A 26,032-nucleotide genomic window follows, 5' to 3' on the forward strand; every position below is an offset into this window, starting at 1 on the left:
TCTTTCAATTGGTCGAAGTATGGATTGTAGTTGTACATCCTGAGTCTGCCTGACCACAGAACAAGAACGGAATTGGTGACACTCCTGCTCCATAGCAACTGGAAGTGGTTCTTCATGTAGTAATAGAAGTAACCGTCTATTTGTACTGGGATGCTAATAACGAATATAACTGCACTTCTTGGTTGGAAGACGCCCGTCCTTTTAAGTGCGTCAATGACGAATTCACTCGTATCTATATGAAGCATAGCTGCTGTGACCACGTACGCAGTTTGTCCGTGAATATTGTACCGAGGCTTGACTTTAGTTGTATTTGTATCTGGACATCCATTAAGCAATAGCACAGGATACCCGTCGCCATAATTCTCGGTGTATTTCAAGATTCTGTTCTCGAAATAAGTGAATTCGCAAAATGTGACAGTAAAGTACCATTGGTGGAAAGCATTGTAGATTTTTTCAACAACTTGACGAGCGAAATTCGCTTTAAAGTTAGTTTCTCTGTGGTATTTGAAAATTTCCCTGGAAAGAGCACTGTTTAGGTTCAAACTTGAGTAAGTGTGGATAAGTAAAAAAACACACAAAACCTTCAGCATTTTGGTTGCGTGTGAAATATTGGCTGGAGGGCGTAATACTGAAATGTTTGAGGTCGTCTGACTTTAAAAGGATTCGAAATCATTAGCGAATGCCATCACGAGCCATTGTGTGCTTAATAGAAGCACGTCAATTAATGGATGGAAGGAAAACATTGTCGCCATTGCAATTGATGTCATGTCTATAATGAAGAGGTGGAAGTGTTTTAGGGTCCGTGTATAACAAACCATCACATATACTTTTTCGTTTTACTTTTATTTTGTGTCATCATCCAAGTTTTATTCTCTAAATAGAAAATAGATTGTGTACCTGTTATTTTAAAATTTGTACCGTGATTTTAATACGGGATTAATTTGCTTATGAATTGTAACCTCGTGAAAAATACTGTATATTAATAGATTAAATTAAACTTTTTGTTTCTATGTGTACAGGTCGCCCAGGCGGCGGAGTGCGCCCGCGCGGCCGAGCTGCGCGCGCAAGCGGCCAAGCACGCCGCGCTCGAGCAGGCCGCGCGGAGAGACGCACGCGCACAGTGCCATAAACTGGTCAGTATAATATTATCATTCTATACCATGGCTTTTACCCGAACGGGGTCCACACAGAAAATAAATATTAAAATAATAAATTAAAAAAAAACAACAACATACCAAATTATGATAATTTATATTTGAATTAAATAACTTAACTTTTGTAAATAAAAAGTGTTGCATGCTTCATACAATTAATTAATTGATAATGTCTTTTATATATACGTACTTAAATCTAATCTGTATGGAATTAAATAAAGCTCTATTATTATTATTTTACCCAATCTTTAGGCTAAGTTCGTTAGATACGGTTTTGAAACATTTCCTTTACAAAGTTAAATTCTGCCGTCGAGCTTCTACTGATAATGATATATAACGATCGCAAATTAATAGCAAGCGACATAGATAATATAGATAAACATCATATTTTGAATGTGTACATTAACCAATAACTATGAACCACATATAACTGCCAATATAACCTTTATTATCTAAATAAATGTGCCATCATAATAATTAAATAATGCCTTTCTAATAAATAGTAGATAAATACATATAATATTATTTATATTAGAAAAGGTTCATTTAATTCGTCTTTAATCGCTGCGTAGCTCTGCACATGTAATTAATCATTAGTAATCGAATGATCTAACCAGAAATGAGATATGAGCATCAATAATTTCTTTAAGCCATACCACATTCAACTGTCTTGCATCAATAAGTGAAATTTTCTCAATCCAAGTCATTTACTTTCCCCTTTCCCTAGTTAGCGGTCTTTACCATTAATAGACGTCGCGGACTCCCTTTTTGTTTGTAATGGTATGACCAGATTTAATTAGCTGTCTAGTTATATTAATTATCATTAGGTTTAGGAAGGATTCTCCCGTCATGTGAAGAGTTTCTAGGTTTGGCGAATCAGCTTATTTATGAGTGACGTAATTAGGTATTTAGAGAAGTAAAAGGGAATTTAATTAGCAGGGGAAAGAAATCTATCATTGGGAATTGTAAATGTAGTAAGTAAACTCTCATTATGATGTGTGATTATTTATAAATTAAAAGTTAAATAACATGAATAGTACTTTAGATAGAGCGAGTTTCAGTTAGATATATTTTTGCTTTTTAAATGCGTCTCAGTTTGAAAAATATACTCTCAAAGTAAGCATCTACTAATTTTATAAAAATCTTATTTACTGTATACATTTTGGAAAAACTTAACGCCTGTTATTTATTTTATAGCAATTTTCGATCCACGTACAAAAGTATTTTTACAGGCGCAAGCAGAATACGATCGCGGCTATTATGTGCCGTTACATTGAATCAGGCGCTTTCTATCAGCAAGCTGTAGTGACTCGTATGTCGTGCTTTATTCTATATTACTTAGGAATTAAAAATGTATCTAATGCACCTCCTTCATTAATACTGCTACGTTTTATGATCGATGTAAAATGGGTCTTATGAATTCAAATATTATATTCATGTTTATTATCAAGAAATATAAAGTTGCATCGAATTAGTACTTTCAAGTTGTTACATTTTAACTTTTTTTCCAGCTGGAGGAAATAAAATCGAAAGAGCGGACCATCATACAGTTGAGACGAGAGGCGGCGCGAGCGGCAGCCGCGCAACAAAACGATCAGGTAAGTTGCAATCACCTATTCAATTGGAGTCTAGATTGTTTTGGATACTTTTTAGAACCCCACAGCATTTCTGTTATACTCAGATCATTTTAAACTCATATTTCGCGTGTGTAAACTGAACAAAAAATACTGTTAGAAATAAAAAATATTTTGATTGTTCACTTTGAAATGACTATAATTTTAATTAAGAAAGAAGTGCTACAATTATTATGTGGTACATGTAAGTACAAATAATGTCATATTGCTACGAGCAAGCAAATGCACATGTTTGTGGTTTTGCTATTCGTAATTCGCAGGTATTATTTCTTACGAGAAGCTAGACTTAGTTCTAATCTCCCTATACCACCTTAGATTCTATGGTAGAGAATACCTACGATAATAAATCTCCTTGTATGAAGTAGAAATAAGTTAACCAGGCCAGCATTATTCTGTCGAGAGACATAAACGTCTATATCGAAATTATAAAGATCTAAGTATATCAGTACTGAACAGAACTGAACATTCGATGTAGCGCAGCTTCTATTCTGTGGTAGATTAAAAAGTACTTATTACGCAAAAAATTCAAATTCTATCCTCAATAAGAAATAATGGTCGTAACTGTTCCCTTCAAACATCGATGAGTCCTTATATAGGCTTCTTCTTGGAATTCTGTTAACTAATTCTTCAGAATTTCCACAGCTGCAAAATATAATGAATAAAGAATTTAACGTTCTTTATAACATTTCCTAATCGTATTTAAAATAAGTGTGTAAATTCAAATAGGCATTTTTGATATCTAATTTTAAGTGTAAAAGCATTTTATACCTAATACATTTTTTTTTAAATCTGCCATGGAAATTAGTTCGTCATTTTATTACTGGAAACAAAAAGTATTCTAGATAGGTCGGTATATTATATTAAAAAGTGAGATATAAGTGATATATTAGTATATAAAGATTCATGATTACTGCCCAAGGGGCATGGTCTGAAAGCGTGAACTTCACGTCATTTCTACTTCCCAGTCTCCATCAGGCTATCGCACTTGCTGCACTCATATATTGTACCGATAATATAAACGAAATACGACTAAATTATTTAATTTTGTTTGAGGGTTATAAGTTATTATGGTAGTATTTTGGTAGCTAATCACGATGGCTAATAGTAAAATTACGTAAAGACGCGTCCCCAGAGGCAGAGGCCGTGTGAAAGCGCCGCGGGGCGGTTCCATCGCTTCCCCGGACTGACCAGGAATGTTCACAATTTCTGAGCCAAATTACTGGAGTTTGGGGCCCATTTCGTAATTTATGGCTGGCTCACCGGTGGTTAGTGACACGTAATCGTAATTGGGTTGTTTGTGTCAACGAACGTCAGGAACTTTTGGACGGAGTTCAGTTTGTGGTTCGAAATAAAATATCTTTGATTTATTTTAATTTTAACGTGTTTAATGAGGTAGACTGCGTGACGAGAATTATGATATAATTTGCCTTATCAATCTAGTAGCGATCTCGGGTTGGTTTCTGTGAAGTTCTGGGTTCCATTCTGAGGTTATGCAGATTAAATTGCATGTTTTGCTATTCGATAAAAATCCTGTTTGACAGGGCTTCTTTCTGCTCATTATGAAAAAGCTCGTTACTCACACAATAGAACGCAACAGCTTGACCTAATTTGGATGGACTAATAAAGTTTCTCCGTATACATCCTTTTGAAAATAAAAGGTGGAAAAATATGTAAGTTATTAGAATCTTTATATAGATTTTCTATTTTAACTAAATGTTAATGATTGATATCATTAACTTTATTCTCTTTAATAATTAAATGGAATTACAAATAGGTATGCTATGAATTTAGCGTTATTTTATATAAGTATAGATAAGCAATAACAACAAGATGTTTTAACACAACCAATAATGATTTAAAATGTCAAAACGTCATGGAAATGTGAATATCTGTTTGTTTATTGTTGCCGTAAAATATGATTACTTCAGATTATAAAATATGAATAGTAGATCTATCGTCAATATTTATGGCTGGTTTGATAGTCACGAGCAGCGTCGCAGTTATAGATTCCAGAATTTATAAGAAAAACACAGAATAGATAATAATGACAGCTGGTAGCGTCACGCCGGTTACATAGAGCTGGAAATAAGAAGGCAATATTATCCATCCTATTGTTAAATTCACACACACACACACACATCACGCATTTATCCCCGAAAGGGTATGGCAGAGGCGCAACCAGGGCACCCACTTTTCACCAAGTGTGTTCCGTCCCATGATGTGATTGGGGGCGAGTCTATCGCGACATCGGGCACAAATCCTAGACTCTGGGGTGGTATAATGCGGAAAATCTCAAAAATCGCTTTTCCCGACCTGGGATTCAAAGCTAGGCCCTCAGAGGGCTGTCGTATAGCGCATGCAGTATAACTACATCACCAAGGCAGTCAAAATCAGTTTTTTCATTCAGTCGTTGTTAAATTCATCAGTCCTGATTTGCAATAAACTACTAAAATAAATAATTATATGAATACATATCCGTATTATTTTCACGAATTATCAAAAATATATTGTATTTAAATACTTATATTTTAAAAATGACGTATGGAGTAACCACTACCCACTAGTCACAGTAAGAATAAAGTTTGTATCCATTTATGTCGTTCAACTCACGTTTCCACCTATCTAGTAATTTTGTGATTGTCTATAAGCGTTTAGCGTGATGAAATAATGGTACAGACTACAGGGTAATGCAAAACATTCCTGACCTACGTTGTTAGTACCTACTTGGTAATGTTTCGCCATATTGCCTGGTAGATTTATAAGTCTCATATAGGTTTCTAGATGGCGCCACGGTCATCTCTGTTTCACATCGCGCTTTAGTTTCTCCTATTGATCTCATATTACCTCATATTTTTACGGCGTATTATGATTTTTTGAGCGATATCGATCATAGATTATGAAGCATTAGTCTCCGTTTGCCACATAGTAAAATGTATACTAAATAGTAGGTGTAGTAGGAGGAAGCAAACGCCTAGAAGGATATGCGAATTTTTTAAGGTGCTCTCCCTGGCAAAACGACGCGAAACCCGTATTATAGAATCTACTTGAAATTAATAAAACATACACGAACACACAAAAAAAATTGATAGATCTAAAATTTATCATTTAAAGATCGTAAATCTTCGCATTCCCGCCGTAACTCGTGCTCCAAAAATGCATTTTTTTTTGTTGTATGTATGGAACAAATGCTCAAGGCTGTTTCTAATTTAAATGTATTCAGAAAAAAAAGTACAGTGCACTATCATAAACCGACATAATAGTTCAAATTGCTATAAAATCATTTTTTATCGTAGAGATTGGTATTCGAATTATAATCATTCATTCAATTACATTACCTACGTATTACCCAAATACATGTAACGAATGCTTTAAAAATATACTGATTCATCACTTAAAATGATACGTAATTGGCTTTAAGGAGGTCATCTTATTAAATTAATTCAACTTGTTGGTACAAGTTCATAGTCTACATAGGTCACATTCGAAAATAAAAAAAGAACTTTCCAAATCGGTTTCCATAAATGACCGAGTTCTAAGGTAACAAACATTAAAAAGAATATGTTTCGAATTGATAACCAACTCACCAATAAAATATACCTTCGCGTTGGCCATTTTCAGCACATTAGGTACAGATGCAGGTTTCTTCTGATAGAAGGTATTAATATTTAATATCATATATCTGCGTAGTAAATTTGAATCCAAATTCATCTAATTATAAGAAGCTAAGGAAACCTTCCGGAAATTTTTAAACCGCAAAAAAGTAAAAGATGAAATTACTCTATTCTCTTTTTTATGTATGTTTTTGACACTCTTCTGAATTTTTAATGATTTCATTATGTTTACGCCATGTTAGTTTTTTTATAATTTTACAATGTAAGTAGATATTGTAACTTTGACTTTTCGGACGACCAATACTCCATTCCCACCTAGCCATGAATGTTGCAGTCTTCGAAACGTCGCAGGAAAATTTTATATAAAAAACCGATAAAATCCGTAAAATAGTTTATTTCAAAGTCTTCTGAACCTTGTTATATTGCAATTCATAATTTAAATTGTCGCCGGTGCATTTTTTGCTTGTAAAAGCAACATTGTCGTGAGATTGGGAGTTTTTCTAAAGTGAGTGTACCGTTGTAGTGAATCAGGATCTGTGTTGTTTTCTATCTAAAATTTGTAGTGATATAAACGCTAGATAGAATAATAAATTATTTGTACAAACGAATGTGGAGCGGTGGGAACTTGTTTTGAGATGAAAATGATAATATTGGTAATTCTGAGAAATGTAAATTGGTTGGATGGCACACTGATTCTGCCATGATAATGTAGAGCAATATCACATAACCAAAAACTAAATAAAAATAAAAATCTGGCATGGTAAATGACTTTTATAACATGTGGAAAGGATAACGACCCCTTGTAAAGAAAGAACAGCATCCAATTCAAACCCGATAGAGTACGAGGTGATAAACAAACGAGACGGCTCCAGCACTGAAGAGGGCCACACAGGCACTAACAGGCAGGTTGTATAGAACCGAGCCGGGATGATAAAAAACCCGATTCATTATCATAGATCCGTGAGGCGGTCGGCCCGCGGCGGCCCGCGCGACTCTCGCAGAGCTCTCTCGGTAGCGGCGGAGTGCGCTCGCGCGATCTCGCCACCAACCGACTACCGTCACTTGGAAACCGCGTCCCGTTTGAAAATAACGTTCGCCAACCCGTTCAAGTGTGTGACATTTGATTAAAAAAAAAGGTGCTTTAGTGTACAGTGGTAACTCTTGACTCGGTCGAGTCGTGTTAATCGTGATTTTTACACCCATCGTGGGACTGTTTCGGATTTACTTTCTATCGTTGTAAGTGGTTTTATTATTTCTCGTTATAGATTAGTAAGTCGGAGAAAGTACATCTTCACTATGGAATTCTGCATGGATTGTGCGTTAGTGCTTATTTGTTTTACAGTTATTAGTATTGGTGAAAGAATAAATTAATAATTCAAAATAATACTGTCGGACGCGTAGGCGATGTTCTTCAAACAGAAGCGTTTGCTTGGCCTAATCTCGATCTGATGGAAAGTACGGAGATGGTGTCGAGGATGTGACACGGTTATGACACGATTAACCATTGACATAAAAAAACTCGGTACTTAAGAGTTGATTCCTAATTAGCGAGAGCTAATAGCAATTGTTATCAACGGCGGTTCAATTGAACTGAAACGCATATTACCGCGGAATACCGGTATTTATTTGACAGGAAACGGTGTTATCGCCTAACGGTTCCTGCGTTATGTATATGTTTTATAACTGTAGAGTTAGGCTTTTTGTACGTGCCTATACCTGTTATCAAATTAAATAATGTACTTCCTTGTCTTAAATTGAAGTCGTACTTCGTCTTCTAAAAAGGTCACAGCTTTGTTGATTAAATCTGCAGTATTCATGAGGATTCCACTATCGCAATTTATATTTGTATTCTCAAAATAATTTATCTCTTGTCTGCACGTTATCGTTTTTTCGTTCATTTGTTTCGCTAATTTGAAAGAACTACTTGCATTAGATTCAAAGTTTTTCTGTAATTTCTTAATGGCTTTCTTAGATCATTATAAGACTAGACTATGATGACTTTAAACGTTAATGTCATGAAAACTTTCTGCTCTTATTAGCATCAAGGTTTATTTTTCTATAGACATCTTTCCATATTTACCTGGCTTCACTTTCATTGAAACGAAACAATCGCCTTTCGGTGTAAATTGAGTTATGAATGCGAATCATACTTGCTATTATATTTTATTAGATTTTCACGTGGGATGAGCTTTAGTGCCTCATTCTGTCTGTATTACCTATTACGACGAAACAGCTTTTAGTTAATTAACATGTCTATTAAATGATATTCTTAGTGAAGTAGTAAAATGTGACAATATTGTACATGAGTAACTTAGGGACAAACGCGGTCATATTATATTAGGGCCTAGGATTTGATCCACAGCGGGTTTGATGAGGATTATGGCTTTGATAAATATTTAGAGTGCAAATTACATGTGTCCAAATTAGTGGCTCCCAGACATCGTACGGACTGCTTAGGTCATGAGGTTTTTGATATGTGTTGAAGAGTTGTGAATATTCTTATAATTATTTGTATGAAAAAAACATTATAATATCCAATAAACTTCAAAAGATAGCGTGAATGATATTTTGTTAGAATCAAACCCAGGCATATTTTTGGGATCTATTTGGTTATTCTATGTATAGAACTTACTTGCTTACTTTATGTTATAAAATGCATTTAAATAAGGTGTCATATTATTTTTAAAGGCTTACTAAAATCTGCCATGATTATTCTCTAGACGATTATTATAGTATTAGATATCGTAATTTTGACTTTTGGAGGACTAACACCTAAGCCCCCCCCCCCCCCGACCAGTCTTCAAAGCGCCAGGAGAAAATTACAATATAAAAACCGCGATAAAATCCGAAATATAGTTTCATTTAAATACTGTATTTGCTTTGGATTCAAAATTCACGATTTGTATTCTTATTAAGTAATTTTACGTAACATACAGCTTCTTATTAACATAACATGACGTGAAATCAGAGCAATACTACACAGTTCATCGCACTAAGTGGATTATATGTGAACCGTGAACATTTGTATGTTTTCTGTATCACCCTTTAATGAAGATTTGCTGGAAATATGGCCTATAATTGCAGGTTCATAGGAGCTATAATACGGTATTCTGAGAATCACTTGGGCTAGAGCGATATCTAATTAAGTTTCTTAAAATTAAGATAAAGATTAAAATTAAGATTTGGAACTTATGTGATCAATGGTCCTTATAATATGACCTGAAATATGGAAGCAGCTGGTTGTAGAAGATTTAGATTAAGAAGATCCGTGAGGTGTTGGATTGGTTCATGTCCTATTGTGAATGGTTAGATAAATATTTTCGTAAACAAATATTTATTTAAAGTCATAAAATAAAACACTAGTGACACACTGCCAATAAATTATCATATAATGTTAATTAGTTACTCTATAACTCAAATAAAATGATTTAGGTATCTACTTATATTATGTAATTGAAATACAATGTTTACTATTCAAAAAAATCAAGATATTTCAAAAAGGTCGAATAAGAAATAATAAGATCTACAAAATTAAAAAAGAAACATAGCACAGTCAATCCTGCCAGATAGTATAAGGAACACGCAACAAACAGCCAAAGCAATTAAACTTTATGAGAATAAAACCTGAACCGTTAAACCGTTTGCAACAAAACAAAGCACAGGCCGGGCATAAAATTGATTGCTAATTAACTTGTAGCGGGTTATAGGGAAATAACTGCCTTTGAGCAAGGCGAGTGCTGATCGTGTTAATGTACAGATAATGCAAGCCAGCTTTCTTACTAGAAAGGCTATCGGCTTGGAAAACTATGTATGGATTATGGAGTTTAGTTATCTTTGTATCTTTAGGTGTGCCATTATTTCTATTTAGGTTAATATCTTCATCTAAATAGTTGGTTATTTCAAATATCCATTATTATATTATGTTTTGCAAAGATGAGATGTTACCGAGCTGGAATAGTAATAATGCCCGTAGGATCCTAGGTGTGCTGAGAATAGGAATTGGGAAGAGTCTGTCTTTAGGTGTGCTTTCTATGAATCTATTTCTAAATTATCGATTTATACTACAGATTATACTGGCTAGCACATAAAATTCTTTGAATATACATTTAATTCTGCCCGTTGATTTATTATATGCAATTTATTAACACCGAGTGGCTTTTCACATAATAATATGGACAAGTGGGCGTGCGGATGCGGGTGTCACTTGTTTACTGCTCTTATAAAACAATAAAGATTATATTAATGTCACAGGAAAATTAACCTTCATTTCGTTAAGTTTAGATACAGTTTGGAAGTGTGAGGAGGTTTTATAGGCGATAATATTTTATTGCATTAGTTAACAATTTCATCAAAATAACTCTAGTTTGGGTTTTTAAATCTTATGAACTCTAGAACTATAAAATATTTGTAAATATACATAATAGGTTTATTGTTAATTCCAATATTTGCAACGCTTTCCACCAATATTTGAACCACATGTGACCAATATAGTATTGTATGTTCAACAGTGAAATTGATGGACCTATTTCTTCAAGTAACAACCTATAACATCTACGCAACGTTTGTAATGCGTCCAACGTCGACGGCAATAACTTTTCTATAATTATTAATTTGAGCAGGTTCAAAGACCATAGAGACGTGGTAATAAATAAGCATTGAGTACGTGAGTACCCACTTTCTACTTTGACTGACCGGGGCCTGTACGTACAAACATACCAGTCATCTTATTATGTATTTTCACATGTATTGTTTGGCGATTGATTTTACTTCCTATATCATTTGTTACTTTGATTATATGTGGTTTATGATTAAGTGGAAATGTATTTAAATATTATTGATAGATTCAAGATGGCGCCAGTATTTCGCTTAAAGCGATTCTCGCAAGATTCTTCGTATTATAATTTTGTATATTTATGTAAAATTATTGAATGATAATTTAATTATCCGTAAATAATGTGGCTACTAAAGGAAGTTATTAAATGTACTATGTTATACCTGGTAGTGTTATATTATTGGCAACACATTAACCTCAATAAACGGTACAGCGTACGCGCATATTTAACGGAAAAAACGTATTTTTCGTGTACGGTGTAACAGAAACTGCAATTTGAACAGGTGCAATGTTTGGCTTATTTGGCGAAACCTGTTTTAAAACTCCATTTTTCTTATTTGCCACTCCATAAGAGTAAAGTTACTTATATGCGGGTCATGCATATAGGTATTATATCCTTCATTTTAGACTACAAAACTTATCAAATTAATATATTTTGTTGCATCTAAAACATTGGTTTATGAACTTGACATAATTACACGTATTTAATCTAGCAAAACCATGGAATAACCTGGGGTGATACAAAATTGCATCATTACTCGAATGGCTACTATTAAATCGTACTTTCAAGTCTGGTGCTTGTGTGCAAATTGGATTTCCATCGGGGGTAAGGCCGCTTCTTTCATAGCTTTGCCTTTTCATAAACCTTTTAATTTAACGATGTGCGAGTTTGCAATGCTTTGAAATGTAATTAAAGTGTTTTATCTTCAAATAGGTTTGAAATACCTACCTAATTGGAAGTTTTTCTTCTTGCAACAATTGTAATTGGAGTTTTAGAAACTATGTTGCGTTGTAATGTGATTTAGTTTACTTTTTTATCTAGTTCAACTGATATTTCTGAAGTAAATAAAAACAAGAAAAGTCAGATTTATTAAAGATAGTTCACCACTTTCATCTTTATATTGTTTATATCAACAATATTCATGTTTTTTGCTTTGACGATATGTATTTCTGTTCATATCAATTACATTCAATTTCAATGCTTCTTGACGCCTAGGGTTATTTTCACTTCGTCGCTCAATCTTCCTGGGAGTTTCTCATTATCTTCAAGTACTTGCCATAGTTTATTGATGTATGCTCTCATCCAATCTTTCACGTGGTACACGCCTCACTGCTGAGAGATTTACAAACAACACTCATTCATCAACTTACAATTGTCAACATACGATTGTTTGAATTCAATACCACATATATTTTGTTAATCATGTATTGTTATGTGTCTGTTTATTATAACGAATGATTTCTATTTTTTCTTAGTTTGAGAACTTCGTTATGAGATTTTATGTTGCTTCTTAATCTGTAATTTATTGAAATTATTTGCTTCATTCAGATTTTTTTTCTTTCTTTGTATTTATTTTTCTATTTTAATATACGAGATTCTTCGATTGTTTTAATTATATTTAGTCCAGTAGGTATAAGTAATTTTCGATTATATTAAATAATAGAAGTATTCACTTTCTCATCAATCCACGCATTTTCCTGACCTTCAATCCAATTATCCTTCCCATTAACAACAGAACAACTTTCGTATTCTAAGAACGAGCCTACAATTTTTTTTTACCATAGCGGCGGTGAAAGTAATTGCTCTAAAAGAGTTTAAAGAACGAGGTCTGATAACAGGCCGCGTTCGATAACACTGCACTGAGATTACGAAAGATAACATGTGTACACGAGATAAAAATGCAGTGATTATGTAAACCTATTACAGCAATAACTGATACCGTTTTACTATGGGGTTACGTAACAATTTTAAGACTTACTGAATGGAAATGTTGCTATCGTGAACAGTTTTATTGATTTCTGTTATCAATGTTAAGTTTAATGAACTAATTGAGTTCATTATAGTGTTTGATCACATATGGTTAAAAAGTTAAGATATCAGTGGCGAATGGTGAAATTTTCCGAAAGGGAATCCGACATGACATATAGGTACTAATATACATAAATACAGTCTGTAAATCGTCCTGATGATAATTAGATTTACAGATAAAGAGAGGCCGTTGGAAATCGGGTTATATGGACCCTTTGCCAGTGGAAGATATTCAATATTTTTCAGCAATTTAAATATCAAATAGGTAGTTATTGAAGGTGTAATATAAAGCATTGGAATTAAGCTACCTGGCGAAATATTTCTAGCTTTTAAGTGACATCGATTAATATTTACGTTCTTTTCCTGCTTCTCACGAATATTAATCAAGTTTTCGAACAGGTCTATAAAAATATCGGTTAGTGTGTACACATTTTTTGCCCATAAACCGATGATTAGTCGATTATTTTTCATAATTAACTAACAAGCGGATTGGATACACCACAATTCACCGTACGATTCTCGGCATGCGACCTCGTCACACATTGTTTACAACGGAAACAAAAACTGAGTGGAATGGAACGCTTTGTTGATATAATATTGTTTTACATTCAATGAAAATGTTTTATACAGCCAGGAAATTAATTATTAATTACTATATTCAGTATGCAAAAATTATATGCTTAGTTCCAGTGTATGAATGGTATTTACTTAAAACATTTACTAATTGTAATAAATTACTAAATATAAACAGAGTTGGGTTTTATTAAAGTCGCTTATTTATACATATAAATTATAGACGTAGTGCGGATTCGTCGTAACCCATTAGGTCAAGTATTCAAGTATGTGAATGTGTTGTCACATTTATAAAGTAAAAGGCTAGCAATTCTAAATCTAATTAGATATTAAGGAGTTAACTAAGTAATCATCTATTATTTTTAAATATCTAACAGTTTTATGTAGACGTCTTTAAAAAATATGCGGTTTGAGCATTTTTGAAACTCTCGAAGTAGGTTATGTACCGTGTTCAGTAAAGTACATATTTATTAGTTAAAACCTCTTTTATGGTTGTGGTTAGTGAAACTTTGTGGTGTGTTGATGAACAGGAACGGCAATTTACACAAGTTTCTTTTCTTTAAAGAAAAGTCGAGGCTGTACGTCAATAGTTTCCTTTGTACGTAGTGAGAATATAGAAAATGTATTGTAATTGAAAAAAAGTAAATTCTCAATTTTAGCACTTGGCAGTACGGCTTTATACTTTCGTCTTGGTAAAAATATTAGATTGGTTTAAGATGTTGTAAAAGTTCAGTGCGTCCAACATATTCATTATTCATTCCATCCTAACACATAAAATCAAATAAAATAAATATCCGCCATAACTCTAGGATTGGCGCAATAATTGCTTATTCATACCCTGTAATAACTCCGTCAATGAGTACAATCAAGTAGTATCTCCATAGAGCGGAATCAATCGTGTTCCGTTAGTTTCCGCGGTGTGGCAGATGTGTGGTTTGGTCCGCCGTCGCGTCGTGTAGACGGTATGCGTTAGTAAACTTGTTTGAGGATTTTATAATCAGCACTTTATATATTAATGATGCGCTTTCTTTGATGAAGCAGTTCTCATTCCCAACACTTGCTGCGAAAGGGTATACGTAACTTTAAATTATTTTATAAAAATGTGGGATATGGGTTGTTTTCTAGGAAAGGGACACTTATTAATTTATTTAGAGATAATGTATACCATTTCGTACAAGATCATATCGAGACCATAGACATTCCAGTTTTAAAAAAAACAGATAATTTCAATTTCGGTAAAATCATGTTCGGAATATAAATTATTTTGGAATAGTAGTGGCATACTGACCGCTGGATATATGACAAAAACTTGCACATGGAGAATCTATGTTCTCCATGTTCCCATGATCCTTGTTAGTGCAGTCGGCTGTATGTAATGTATGCAATACGCAATAATTGTATGATTGCCGCATTAGACAGGGTCAATTAGTTGACCGTTAGCGATACTCCTTCTTTTGTGTATGATTGCTTCCTTTTTTACATTGTGTGAATTGTTATTTGTCTAGACAGCCCAGACTATTGTATAAAAAGTTTCTTAGTAGCGTACAATTAACAACAATCCATCTTGACTTGACACAAGGCAAATACCAAGAAGGAAGGCTTTAAAAAGTACAATTAAGTTACAAGTTTCGGATGATTAGTCTAATTATGAAATTACATAAAAACCTATTAGCGGGGACTATTCGTAGAGATTTTTCTTAGCTTATAAATAACCGATGTTAAAGCATAATGCTTCTTATCTCACCGTCAATAAGGTGGTTTAACCACAACCTACCACGATGGTAGAATGTACTTTGGTAGGTTTTTATTATGTAATAGTGCAAGTTATATCACGTGTACCACGTGCTGATGAGATTAATGCGGATCTTGAAGAAGTTATTAAGATTATACACTTTTAACATAATACTACACATACAAAAAACGCATACATCACGCATTTATCCCCGAAGGGGCATGCAGAGGCGCACCCACTTTTCGCCAAGTGTGTTCTGTCCCTGATAGGGGGCGAGCCTATCGCCATATCGGGGACAAATTCCAACTTCCGGGCTGATACTGAGCAGAAGTACCCAAATATCACGTTGCCCGACCCGGGATTCGAATTCAAGGCCCGCGTTGCCGTACCGCGCAGTACAACTACGCCGTCGAGGCAGTATACACATACATAGAATTTAAATATATTAATAACAATGGAAGTGCCCAATTATTTTGTTAGTGTCATATTCTAAGGTAGTATTCTAAGTGTCATATGCAGATATAAATTGTTAGTTAAGGCGATACCTCAAGGTCCATTTTCATACATTTTGTTTCACCTTTAATCTGGGTAACTAAACAAGTATTGGCAAGTAAAGAATTTAAATTCACGTCTAGTTAGTGATTAGTTCTCGCAGTTGAAAGAAAAACGTAAAAATAATTAATAATCATGGATATTTCGGCCTTTAAAATTTCGTCATATTAAATTTTAAAGGCCGAAATATCCATGATTAAAGGTGAAACAAAATGTATGAAAATGGACCTTGAGGTATCGCCTTAAATGTTTTAAATAACTAAAACGTCCAACGCAGCGAAGCGTAACTTCCAACATTTTGTACTTGAAGGTTTAAGCGTTAAATTATTCATTTTAATGAATTATTAACCTCTTTGTTATCATATTGTATTAAAATTATTAAAACGAAATTCAAATTCATTGGAATTCAGTTTTTATGTGTTTTCATAAGTCTTTTACTCATCAAGAAGGTTAAAACAAGAAATTAATATGAAGAATAATTTAAGTTCCCATCACGAAGTCAGTCGGCTGTATACAGCAAAACTTACTAGATTCAAACTAATAACAGCTATTAATCTAGACTACTGTATTCTTAATTCGCGTGTTCGCTCCAAGTGTTGAGGTCACCCACATTTGTTACAACTCAAGCGTAGCCAAATTGTTATTTATTTACGAAAAATCTCGCCCTTGTGTTGCTTCGTTTTTAACACTACAGAATGGGATTCCTTTCTGTGATTTTTCATCTAATCGTACGAGATGTAATGGATTATTAGAAAAATGTAAATTACGAAATATATTAACCTAAAGGAGCACCATATGTCATGCTTTTCTTGGAGTATTTTTCTAAAAATGCATCGTAATCTGCAAGGGTTCTGTTTAGGATGTAACTATTATAACTTGATCTCTGAACTGTATGCTAGCTCTTACAAAGGCGAGTTACTTAATTATAATATCGCTGGACAGAAGTTCGCATGTACGCCAGTTTTCGTGCATCGCGCACTCTTGCGTGTCATAACACTATTCGTAACAATTTCGGTTTCGCCTTGGTGCGATGTAGAAATCAGCAGACATACGCAATTATATACCAATACATTTTCTATTAAACTAAGTTTGCGACTGTTGGCCGAAGCGATTTCAACCTCTTTGAATAAAAATAGTTTGAGGAGATTTGAATATTGAAATATAATTATGGGAAGAATATCAACATCGACACATTAGTTGATGTAATATCTGATAAATTTCAAAATGGCTTCAATTCAGTTGTTAATAGTGTGTTGTATACAATTTCATAAACCTGTAGATACTAATGTTAATTTAATTAGGAATATATTAGAATCATTTACACATTTGTAACAAGACCTTTGGTTTTCTTTACACAAATGCGTTTTTGTTTTTGTCAACTGCGTAAAATTTCCCGCCATCTCGTCACAAATTGCACAACATTTTTCAAGGAAACTAGTCATATATCACAAAATCAAATGCTAATGAAAATATCATATCACGTTTACAGCACGTGAGAGTTGAAAGAGTTCTAGACTGTAATGTATTTGTTTTATGGTCTAACTACTTGATTTCAAGCGCGATTAAGAGACATCCACGAGATTATTATAAGACTTTTATAAGAAAATTACTATCCCAGTTTAAAACCAGTTTTAATGATTTTAAATGCAGCTATGTAAAGGTCTAGAACTTTGTAGTTAATGTAGATATGCGGGTTAATATACAAAATATCTTGTCTCAGTTTCTTTTTGCACTGGCAAGGCAAAATGATTATAGGTACACCTTATGGTAAGTGGAGTAGGGTCCAAAAAGAGGATTGATTTATGATGATTACCCCTTGCTGATTCACATTATTATGTCGGTCTGTTCTAATTCGGATATACACAAGCTGATCCCGGAACGCGACGCACTTACATGGGACACTACAACGGGTTATACACCTTGAGTACAGTCGTATCCGGGCGGATACAGTTCCTGCCACCAACAATATGGAAATAAACAAAAGACTTATAATTTAAGAATGATTTTCATTAAAATCGTCACAAGTTTAATTATAAAAAACCTTAATGTAATTAAAGATGTAATCACAGATGTTGATAGTTGCGGTCATATATATATAGATACAAGTAAAACTGGAGCGGTAGATTGTATTACAGTTTACACAACTTCTATCTCGGTTTACACTTGTGACGTATTTAGTGTAAATTGAACGGTCATGTTACTGTCGTATTGCAACTGGAAATGATATTTTCATGAAATTGGGAAGGTCATCTTGATTGGTAAGTTTTTAATCTATATTAAAGATGCGGATGTTTGATGTATAAATTCTATTTAAATATAAATAAAATAGTAAGGAGAATAAATACCGACAAAATTATTATAATTGACAATCTCGTAAAATAGTTATTATTAAAATTAGAATAATACAACAATCGATACATAGCGGTATCTAATGTAATGCCTATATTGAACAAGTGTGAGTAGAGTTTACGGAACTCTACGATCTTGACGTACTACGAGTATTTTTGTGTCTTTGTAATAATCATTTAGCAGGCAAAATTCTGTTTCATTCTCGAAATTTGTATACATAGAAAGTAACTCTCTTTAAAACATATTATTAAAACAATAAAATTCTAGACGCGCAGCTCGTGCTAAATTAGGTTTTTTAAGTATATACCTTACGTATATCCAATCATTCTTATATCACCGCTAAAAAGCAGGTCGAAATGTGCCACTAGTTTGTAAGAGATGTTTAGAAAACAAGGTTCAAAACTTTCTGTCGATCATCCGCGATGTCCATTACGTTATGCAAGTGAAGATCGTTATTGAAAGTCATTCTATGGTTAATGAGAGAAATTCATACTGCGTACGCGCATCAGAGGTGGCTATCGCTCGTGTGGTTTAATGATTTCTGTTGTTGTGTTCGTTTTAAAGCTATTATTTGGTATGGCAACGCTTAAGGTCTATGACCATTGTAACTATCAATGTTCTTCAAAAAGGAATACACCATTACTAATATATTTTTGTTCATGGAACAAATACGCATAAGTGTAACCAGATTGTCTATAGCACTTACGAGCTCTGCCAACTATAGAATCTAGGTATAGATAAATAATTATTGACTGAATAAAATGACAAGTTTGAATAAAACATTGTTCGATTTTCAAATTTTGACAGGTTTTCAAATATCATTTTATTCTAAATTTTCTACTCCGCCAGCATTTTTCTACTATAGTCTTTGCTTAGTACACAGAGAGTACATGTTATTCAATTTCTAATGTAACCCATTGGCATCGAAAGGATCGCCTTCCTCAGCCATTACAGCAGTCACCCATTGTGCTAAGATCCGATGCGTGTCCGGTGAAACCGTTTCCTCGTCTGAACACATGATTAGCGCGCCTAATTGAAGGGAAACGTTCTGTCAGTGTTTGTATTGGACATTCGGTACTTGGGTTTTGTATTTTGTTACGTATAGCCTGACTAGAGACATAAAAAGCTAGTTTGAGGTCGCCACTTTACATTTTTAGTTTATTTGTCGTTATCATTACAAGACGATTAGTTCCATATTTTACCACACAACATGGCGAAGTTTTTTTCTCGTATACCTCTGTTAACCGAAAGAAGATTTTTTTTATTACTTAACACATTTACTGATGAATTTGTTTTCTGTCTATGTAAGGTTATAGATCATTTAAAAATGATGCTTTTGAACAAACATCGTATTTTTAATGTAAGCTATCCCTTCTATTAGAAAATAAAGTCACGAACAATATTTGTCTGAAATCACATTATTTTTGAAGACGCAGCACCTGAGCCAACAAGGTCGTTACGTGACTCTCACTATTTCTAACAGTAAACAATTATTATTTAATATTAACATTACGTTGCTCAAGTATTCTCGTTGCATAAGTTATGTAAGATGCACCTCAAGATTGACTGCAATGCGACACACTTATATCTAAGGATTTCTAAAGATTTACTCATAGTATCAGAATTTTAAGGTTAAGTAGTTGGGAATTCTGAAATTTTAGAGATAACCGACATTATTACCATTGGGTAAATATCTAAACAATCAAAAGTAGTCTACAAAAAAAGAGTTTTGTAAAAAAATAACTGGACAATATGAGATAGATTCGCGTACAGAGGGTTCTGCACTAACTTGTACGTAAGATACCTGTGTAAATGCATATTTACGGTTTTCAGAACTTTACCTTTACATGTGCCCTAAGGCCTCCTTGCCAAATTTCATGCTCGCTTGATTTATAAAGGAAATTTTAGTACTCTTTGCTTTCCTAATGTTAACTTTAAACTAATCAAAGCCAAATAAAACTTTCATAACGAGTAAAGATTACAGTCCCCATGTTGTCTGATAAAAGAATGATTGATAACATGATTGTTTAACGCACACGGATGAAAGAACAGACTTCTTTGTTTAGTTCGTTTGCTGTAAATATTGGGTAAGTTAACTGTTTTAGTATGCCCCACACGAACTTGTTACCCCATCATGTCATGATATGCTTACAGTTCTATTTTTTTACTATACGCCTTCCTTATATTGAAGGTGGCAGGATGCGCATGTGCGTATCACCGCAAACAGCCAGGAGTCGGCTCTTGTCCAAGCCTCGCGCAGTCCAAGGAATGAGATGAATGAATGAATGAATGAATGAATGAATGAATGAATGGATTAATGAATGAATGAATAAATTCTTATAGGTGTGACACTTTCATTTAACTATTATGCTTATTGATACTTGTAGTGATATTATAGGTGTTCTCATAGGGTGGGCCAGGTCGGAATGGTAAATTCAGCTTACATTATACGAACACACAAGTGAAAAATAAATCTTTTCAAAATTTTTGTTACTTACCGCAACAAATAAAAACATACATTTTCCTCATTATTGTAGAACACCAATGAAACAGGAAAAATCGTAAAAGAATCTAATAATCAACATGTTTCTGTATTTTTTACTATAAACCACCAAAACACTGAATTTATCTAGGAAACTGAAACAAGGTCACCTCGAGCCTTGTTTAAATGCGGTTATTTTTTTAGCTAAAACAATTTAGGAAATTATTTGCATTTTATTCGGTACGAATTGTATAAAACTTGGTTTCGAATTGCGAATAATGCGCATTATTTTATTAATTATAAATTGACAATATTATGTTATCTAATTTCTTAGCATTATTTTATTTTAATTGAATATTTTTTACTCATTAAAAAATAAATTTATTCGATATTTGAGAAAAACTTTAAATGATTGTATTCAATTTTTAAAATATTCTAATACGAAAAAAAATTATAGCATTACAATCACTGGGTTGCTGCTGTTGTTTACCAAAGCATTCCTTAATTTATTTTATTTAGGACTCGTATTATTATGAAATAAACGATAACAGTAGTCAGGCAGATTAAATACATTATACACGCTCAACAAGGAAAATGTAAAGTTCGTTAAAATTTACTATTTAATCCATTGCTGATTGGGACGCAGTTGCCAACCAGATAGTTTAGTATTTAGAGCAATACTAATGGATAATTATAGATTTTAAATACCTTAAGGCTTAGACCTTCACTCCCACTGTAACACTTGTAAGGAAAGATTGACATTGGCGCGCGTTTTTATGACAGTTGGTGCTGAAGTTTTGTGAGTTTTTAGGAACTGTAAGATGCTTTTAATCAACAAAGAATTACTTGAGAGGCTAAGGAAAGTTAGAAATATGAATTTAACGATTAACACAAGTGCATATTGTGCATATTGCACGCTATATTGGTGTAGGAATAGATTCAAATTGACTATATCTTGTAGACCGCAACTTCTAATATGACAAACGATATGACTTGTAAAGTGTGAAATCGTCTCTGAATCCACCATTGAATTGTTCGACCAGTTATGTTTATGTGGCCCATATCACCGGCCGGTTCAATACGGCGGCATCATAAGTTTTTTCGCCCGCTGGCTTCTTTTACATTTATTAGGGTTGTCAAATGCTGACATTTTGGGTTTTGTAACTTATTACATTTTGTTCTTGGTGCACATGGATGTCCTTTGTTACTATTTCAGCGGTTACTGCGTTAACTTTTAACAAACGCCCAAATTAAGAAGCTATATTTCATAAATACTATTGTCTAGGTTTATGTAAATAATTACAAATGAGCATAGGATTATCTGCACATTGTTCAGAATAAAAAACAGTTCCTTTTTGGATGGTAGTAATCGTTATTTAAGTTAACTACTGGGTGGTCCTAACTGACTTGGTATGAGTAATAAACATAGCTTTTATAACATCTTACAGCCATAATGGGCTTCTAAATGTATAACAGGCTATCGGACTTTAAATAACTCCACAATCTAAATATAACTTGTAATTTTATAGTCATAGTTTGAACTATGTTTGACAGGCTGGTTTATAGTTTATGCCCCAATTAATATCCGTAAAGCACTACCAGCCCTACACCGCACGTTGCTTTTAACTTGATTGTTATCAAAAGCGGCCGTCGTTCTAGTTCAACGAACCTATGCTTCGAAGCTTGTAACTTAAAAAACAACACTGACGACACGGATCATTAGAGTCTTTCTAAAATAAAATACTAGCTTCATCTGCCATATAAACTAAAATAATTAAGTACGCAAAAACATTCTTTATAAGTAAATTAAATAAACACTGTTTTCCAATAACGTTAAACGTGTACATAATTGCATTTATAATGCACAAAACATGTTCGCATATCAAACATGAGCGTTTTAATCCATTGACCACAGAAAATTACATGTCTGTGAGTGTGAAACCGAGCGATTAACCTTCGTTCGAGCCTTGATCTGATACGATTATCTGGCCGCGTTGCATTCCTATCTAAGTTTTATTTATTCACACTTAAACAATAATACTTTCACTTTCGCGGGGAAAATGTTTTCCGTGGAACGGAACGTGCGAGACAATATGGCGGCGGATTTACAGGTGTTTTTTTGTTAAATAGGTCAAGTTTAGTTCAAATAAGTTTAGCAAAAGTACATACGAAAACATTACAATAAAAATAGAAGAATCATCATGACATAACATTTTGAGAGATAGTTAAAATGTATGAAATTGAAACTTAATTTGCATTTATTAAATATAATTAGATAAAAAATAAAATACACACCTATTAAATAATGTGCAGACTTATTCTAAATAACTTACAAGTGCAAACTGCAATAGGTAAGTAATATTACATAACTCGTTACATATTTTGGAATTCGAATGCAATTATATCATAGACAAATCTGTGTTTTAATTATGCAAGCGGTCTGAGTTAATAGACTCAAAACAAGCCATAAATAATTTAATAACGTTTAGTATATAATTTTTCTTTTAAAATTAACTTTTACATAATATATGCGTTGATTGTATCCTTAGAAATTTTTATGTAATTCGAAGACGTTTCCAAATACGTAATGCACAATGCGTTGTGTAGAAAGTGGAAATAATGTACATTAGCACTAATAAAACGCTACTTCAAATTTATATTGCCATATTTTTTTTGTTAAGCCTCATTAGCCAGGCGTATAAGCAACAATTACTTTGATGTATGTTCTGCATATCGTATTGCTTCTATAAAAAATGTAACAATTGATAATATACGTGTTTGTTGACTTCTTTTATATTGATAGATTTTTTATTGAGCGGTAGAGCAAATTTGATTAGGACTTTAATTTCTAGCCTAATGTTTTGATATGTTGGATTTTTTCCATTTCTTGATACATCCTATATTAATGTGGTTTAGCACATTTGATCTTGAAGGATGATCCTTTGGTCTAGTGCTATAATATGGTATAATTTATGACTAATACTTTGTGATTCATTCGATCGAGCTTCGAACCAAGATCCTCCCGCTTTTAAACCCTTAGTACCACGAGACCATAAAGCATACATACCTGTATCGGGAGATTTTATATTGAATTCGTACATTCCAAACTTTAAAAATACTTTTACTAAATCCATCACCGCTCCAAGCACTTTCAATATCAATAATGAACGTTTTATAAAATTTTATTGTTGTTAAAAGAAAATCATTTACAGTTCATAATAGTCCTAATGGCTTATATCGGTTTGTCCGCGCACGTATCAAGGTGACAGGCAGGTACAAATCGTACCATTATTAATCGATCATATATGCCACCTCAGATAATTTCACAATAATTTGGTTGCTATTCATAATTCATTACACTTGCAACATCGGACCTTGGATCAAGACTTCTTCTATGTGAACGTTTAGAGAACTAACGCTTTTATAAAATAGTGAGTTTAACATTGTTATAAACTGTCTCTATATTTGCATCTTTTTTACCTCAATAATTATGGTTGGAACGATGTTCATGGTCAATTAACCCGATTAATCCGCTTTCTTTACTATTTATTTTAATCGTCTTCATTCATTTATTTGTTTTTAATACATTTTACACTTTCATCAGAATTCGCTTTATTAATTATTTTAAATTTCGAATGATTTGTTTTTCAAATTCGGACATAGACAAAATTATTTTTTTACTTCGCAGCGTTTGGTTTTTTAGACACCCAGTCTTATCTAGAATTAATACCAATATTCGTTTCCCGGACCTTGCTTACAAAATAATTATCAGTCACGTTGTTCTATTTCGTCTGCTCTATTTGCATACAATGTGAGACCTGTCTTTGGTTTCGTAAGCCACAGCGGCATGTTGGTGTCATGTCGAATGTCCACAACTTATCATGTAATCTTAGTGATAATTGGCTGGTTCTTGATATTAGACGATTATCTTGTTTTATGGTTAATTAGTAGAAAGTCGTCTGCTAAATATCTGATGTAATTAAAATGAAACAGTTTGATGAGTCTAGACTTAGACTAGACTAGACTCATAGAACTTGGTTTTTAGCTGAAGCTAATGCTTATTAATGCTTATTACTAAGGTAATCCTTATTCTTAGTTTTAAACCTATAAGTAGGTACATAACAATGTCCTGATAATGTATGTGTAAGGGTCACTATAATTTTAAGACTAGAAAATTTGAACGTAATAACGGGATGTCATTTATTGGAAATAAAATATCATTTGAATATTTTATGCAACTGTTTAAAGGTTAATTTAATAATGAATGCACAGGTTTGTGTAAGTAAATGTCGTGACACGTGCTCTATGGAAATATAAGACTTAAATATTATGTCCATTTATCTTTGAGCAAGTATTGAGGATATTAACATACATATAAATTCCGAAAATCAATTCGCGATTATTTATACCTATTTTTTGAATAGATGGACATGTGATGTTGGTAAGCATCGTTTATAAATAAATCTCATAATAACTAGTAATAATAATTGGAACAAAACAGTGTTTACACCATGATGGTTGTAGATACCCAGACGGCATTTTGCATACGAGAGACCATTTTGGATAATTAGATCGCGAGACTTTAATATAATCTATTATCTCATTCATTATGCCTACCTGACTGTAGTATATCGTTAAACAAAATATTCTAGCACTAAGTTATACTCAAGGAAACGGCCCAGAGTGTGTTGGAAATAATAAAACGGATGCGTTTTCCTGTAATACGACGCTGTTCGTAGAAACAGTGCCGCATGAGTATGTATTTTACGTACGTTATAGTGAAGAGGCGCGTTGGCGTTCATAATCATGGATATGTCAATCACTGGTGCCGTGTAGGGATTTCATTAGTATACTAGCTGTGCTTGCGGCTTCGCCCGCGTCGAAATCAGTGTGTCACAGAGTTTTCTCGCATAAATACCGACCAACGAGATTTTTTAAAACCACACGAGCTTTTCAACAGTAATCGTTATATTTCAGTCAATTTACATAAAATCGTAATGTACTATTAACCTAAAACCTCATCAAGAATTGCACTATCTTTAGAAAAACCGCACAAAAATCCGTTCAGTAGATTTTGAGAAAATCAATAACATACAGACCAACAGCTTTTGGGGACTTTGTTCTATAGATTTCGTGCAGTCTTGCTAGAACTTCGGTCGTCTAGAGTTAAACATTTATTGATGTTTAGGTGAGGCAAGCAGACCTTATTGACGATTAAAAGTGTCCAAGGCTGTAAGGTATTTTGATTTGGTTAAAGGTGAAGTATACGAAAGGAAGGCTAATTATTCACTGATTAAAAAAATA

The 26,032-nt window shown here is 33.3% G+C and overlaps 1 protein-coding gene across 5 annotated transcripts in view; it reads left to right on the top strand.

The window, feature by feature from the left end:
* LOC115441020 (axoneme-associated protein mst101(2)) overlaps positions 1-26,032 on the top strand; it is a 138,149-nt gene that overhangs the window by 21,452 nt on the left and 90,665 nt on the right. For 3 of the 5 annotated variants that reach the window (XM_030165584.2, XM_030165602.2, XM_030165593.2), the window contains exons 3-4: positions 1,020-1,133; positions 2,666-2,752. In XM_030165584.2, coding sequence (XP_030021444.2) covers positions 1,020-1,133; positions 2,666-2,752 — 201 coding nt within the window. Of the gene's footprint in view, positions 1-1,019; positions 1,134-2,665; positions 2,753-7,419; positions 7,636-26,032 lie in introns of those variants that run through there. The other 2 variants (XM_037440450.1, XM_037440451.1) reach the window with 1 other exon arrangement.

This window comes from Manduca sexta, chromosome 19 (genome assembly GCF_014839805.1).
Source record: "Manduca sexta isolate Smith_Timp_Sample1 chromosome 19, JHU_Msex_v1.0, whole genome shotgun sequence".
NCBI lineage: Eukaryota > Metazoa > Arthropoda > Insecta > Lepidoptera > Sphingidae > Manduca > Manduca sexta.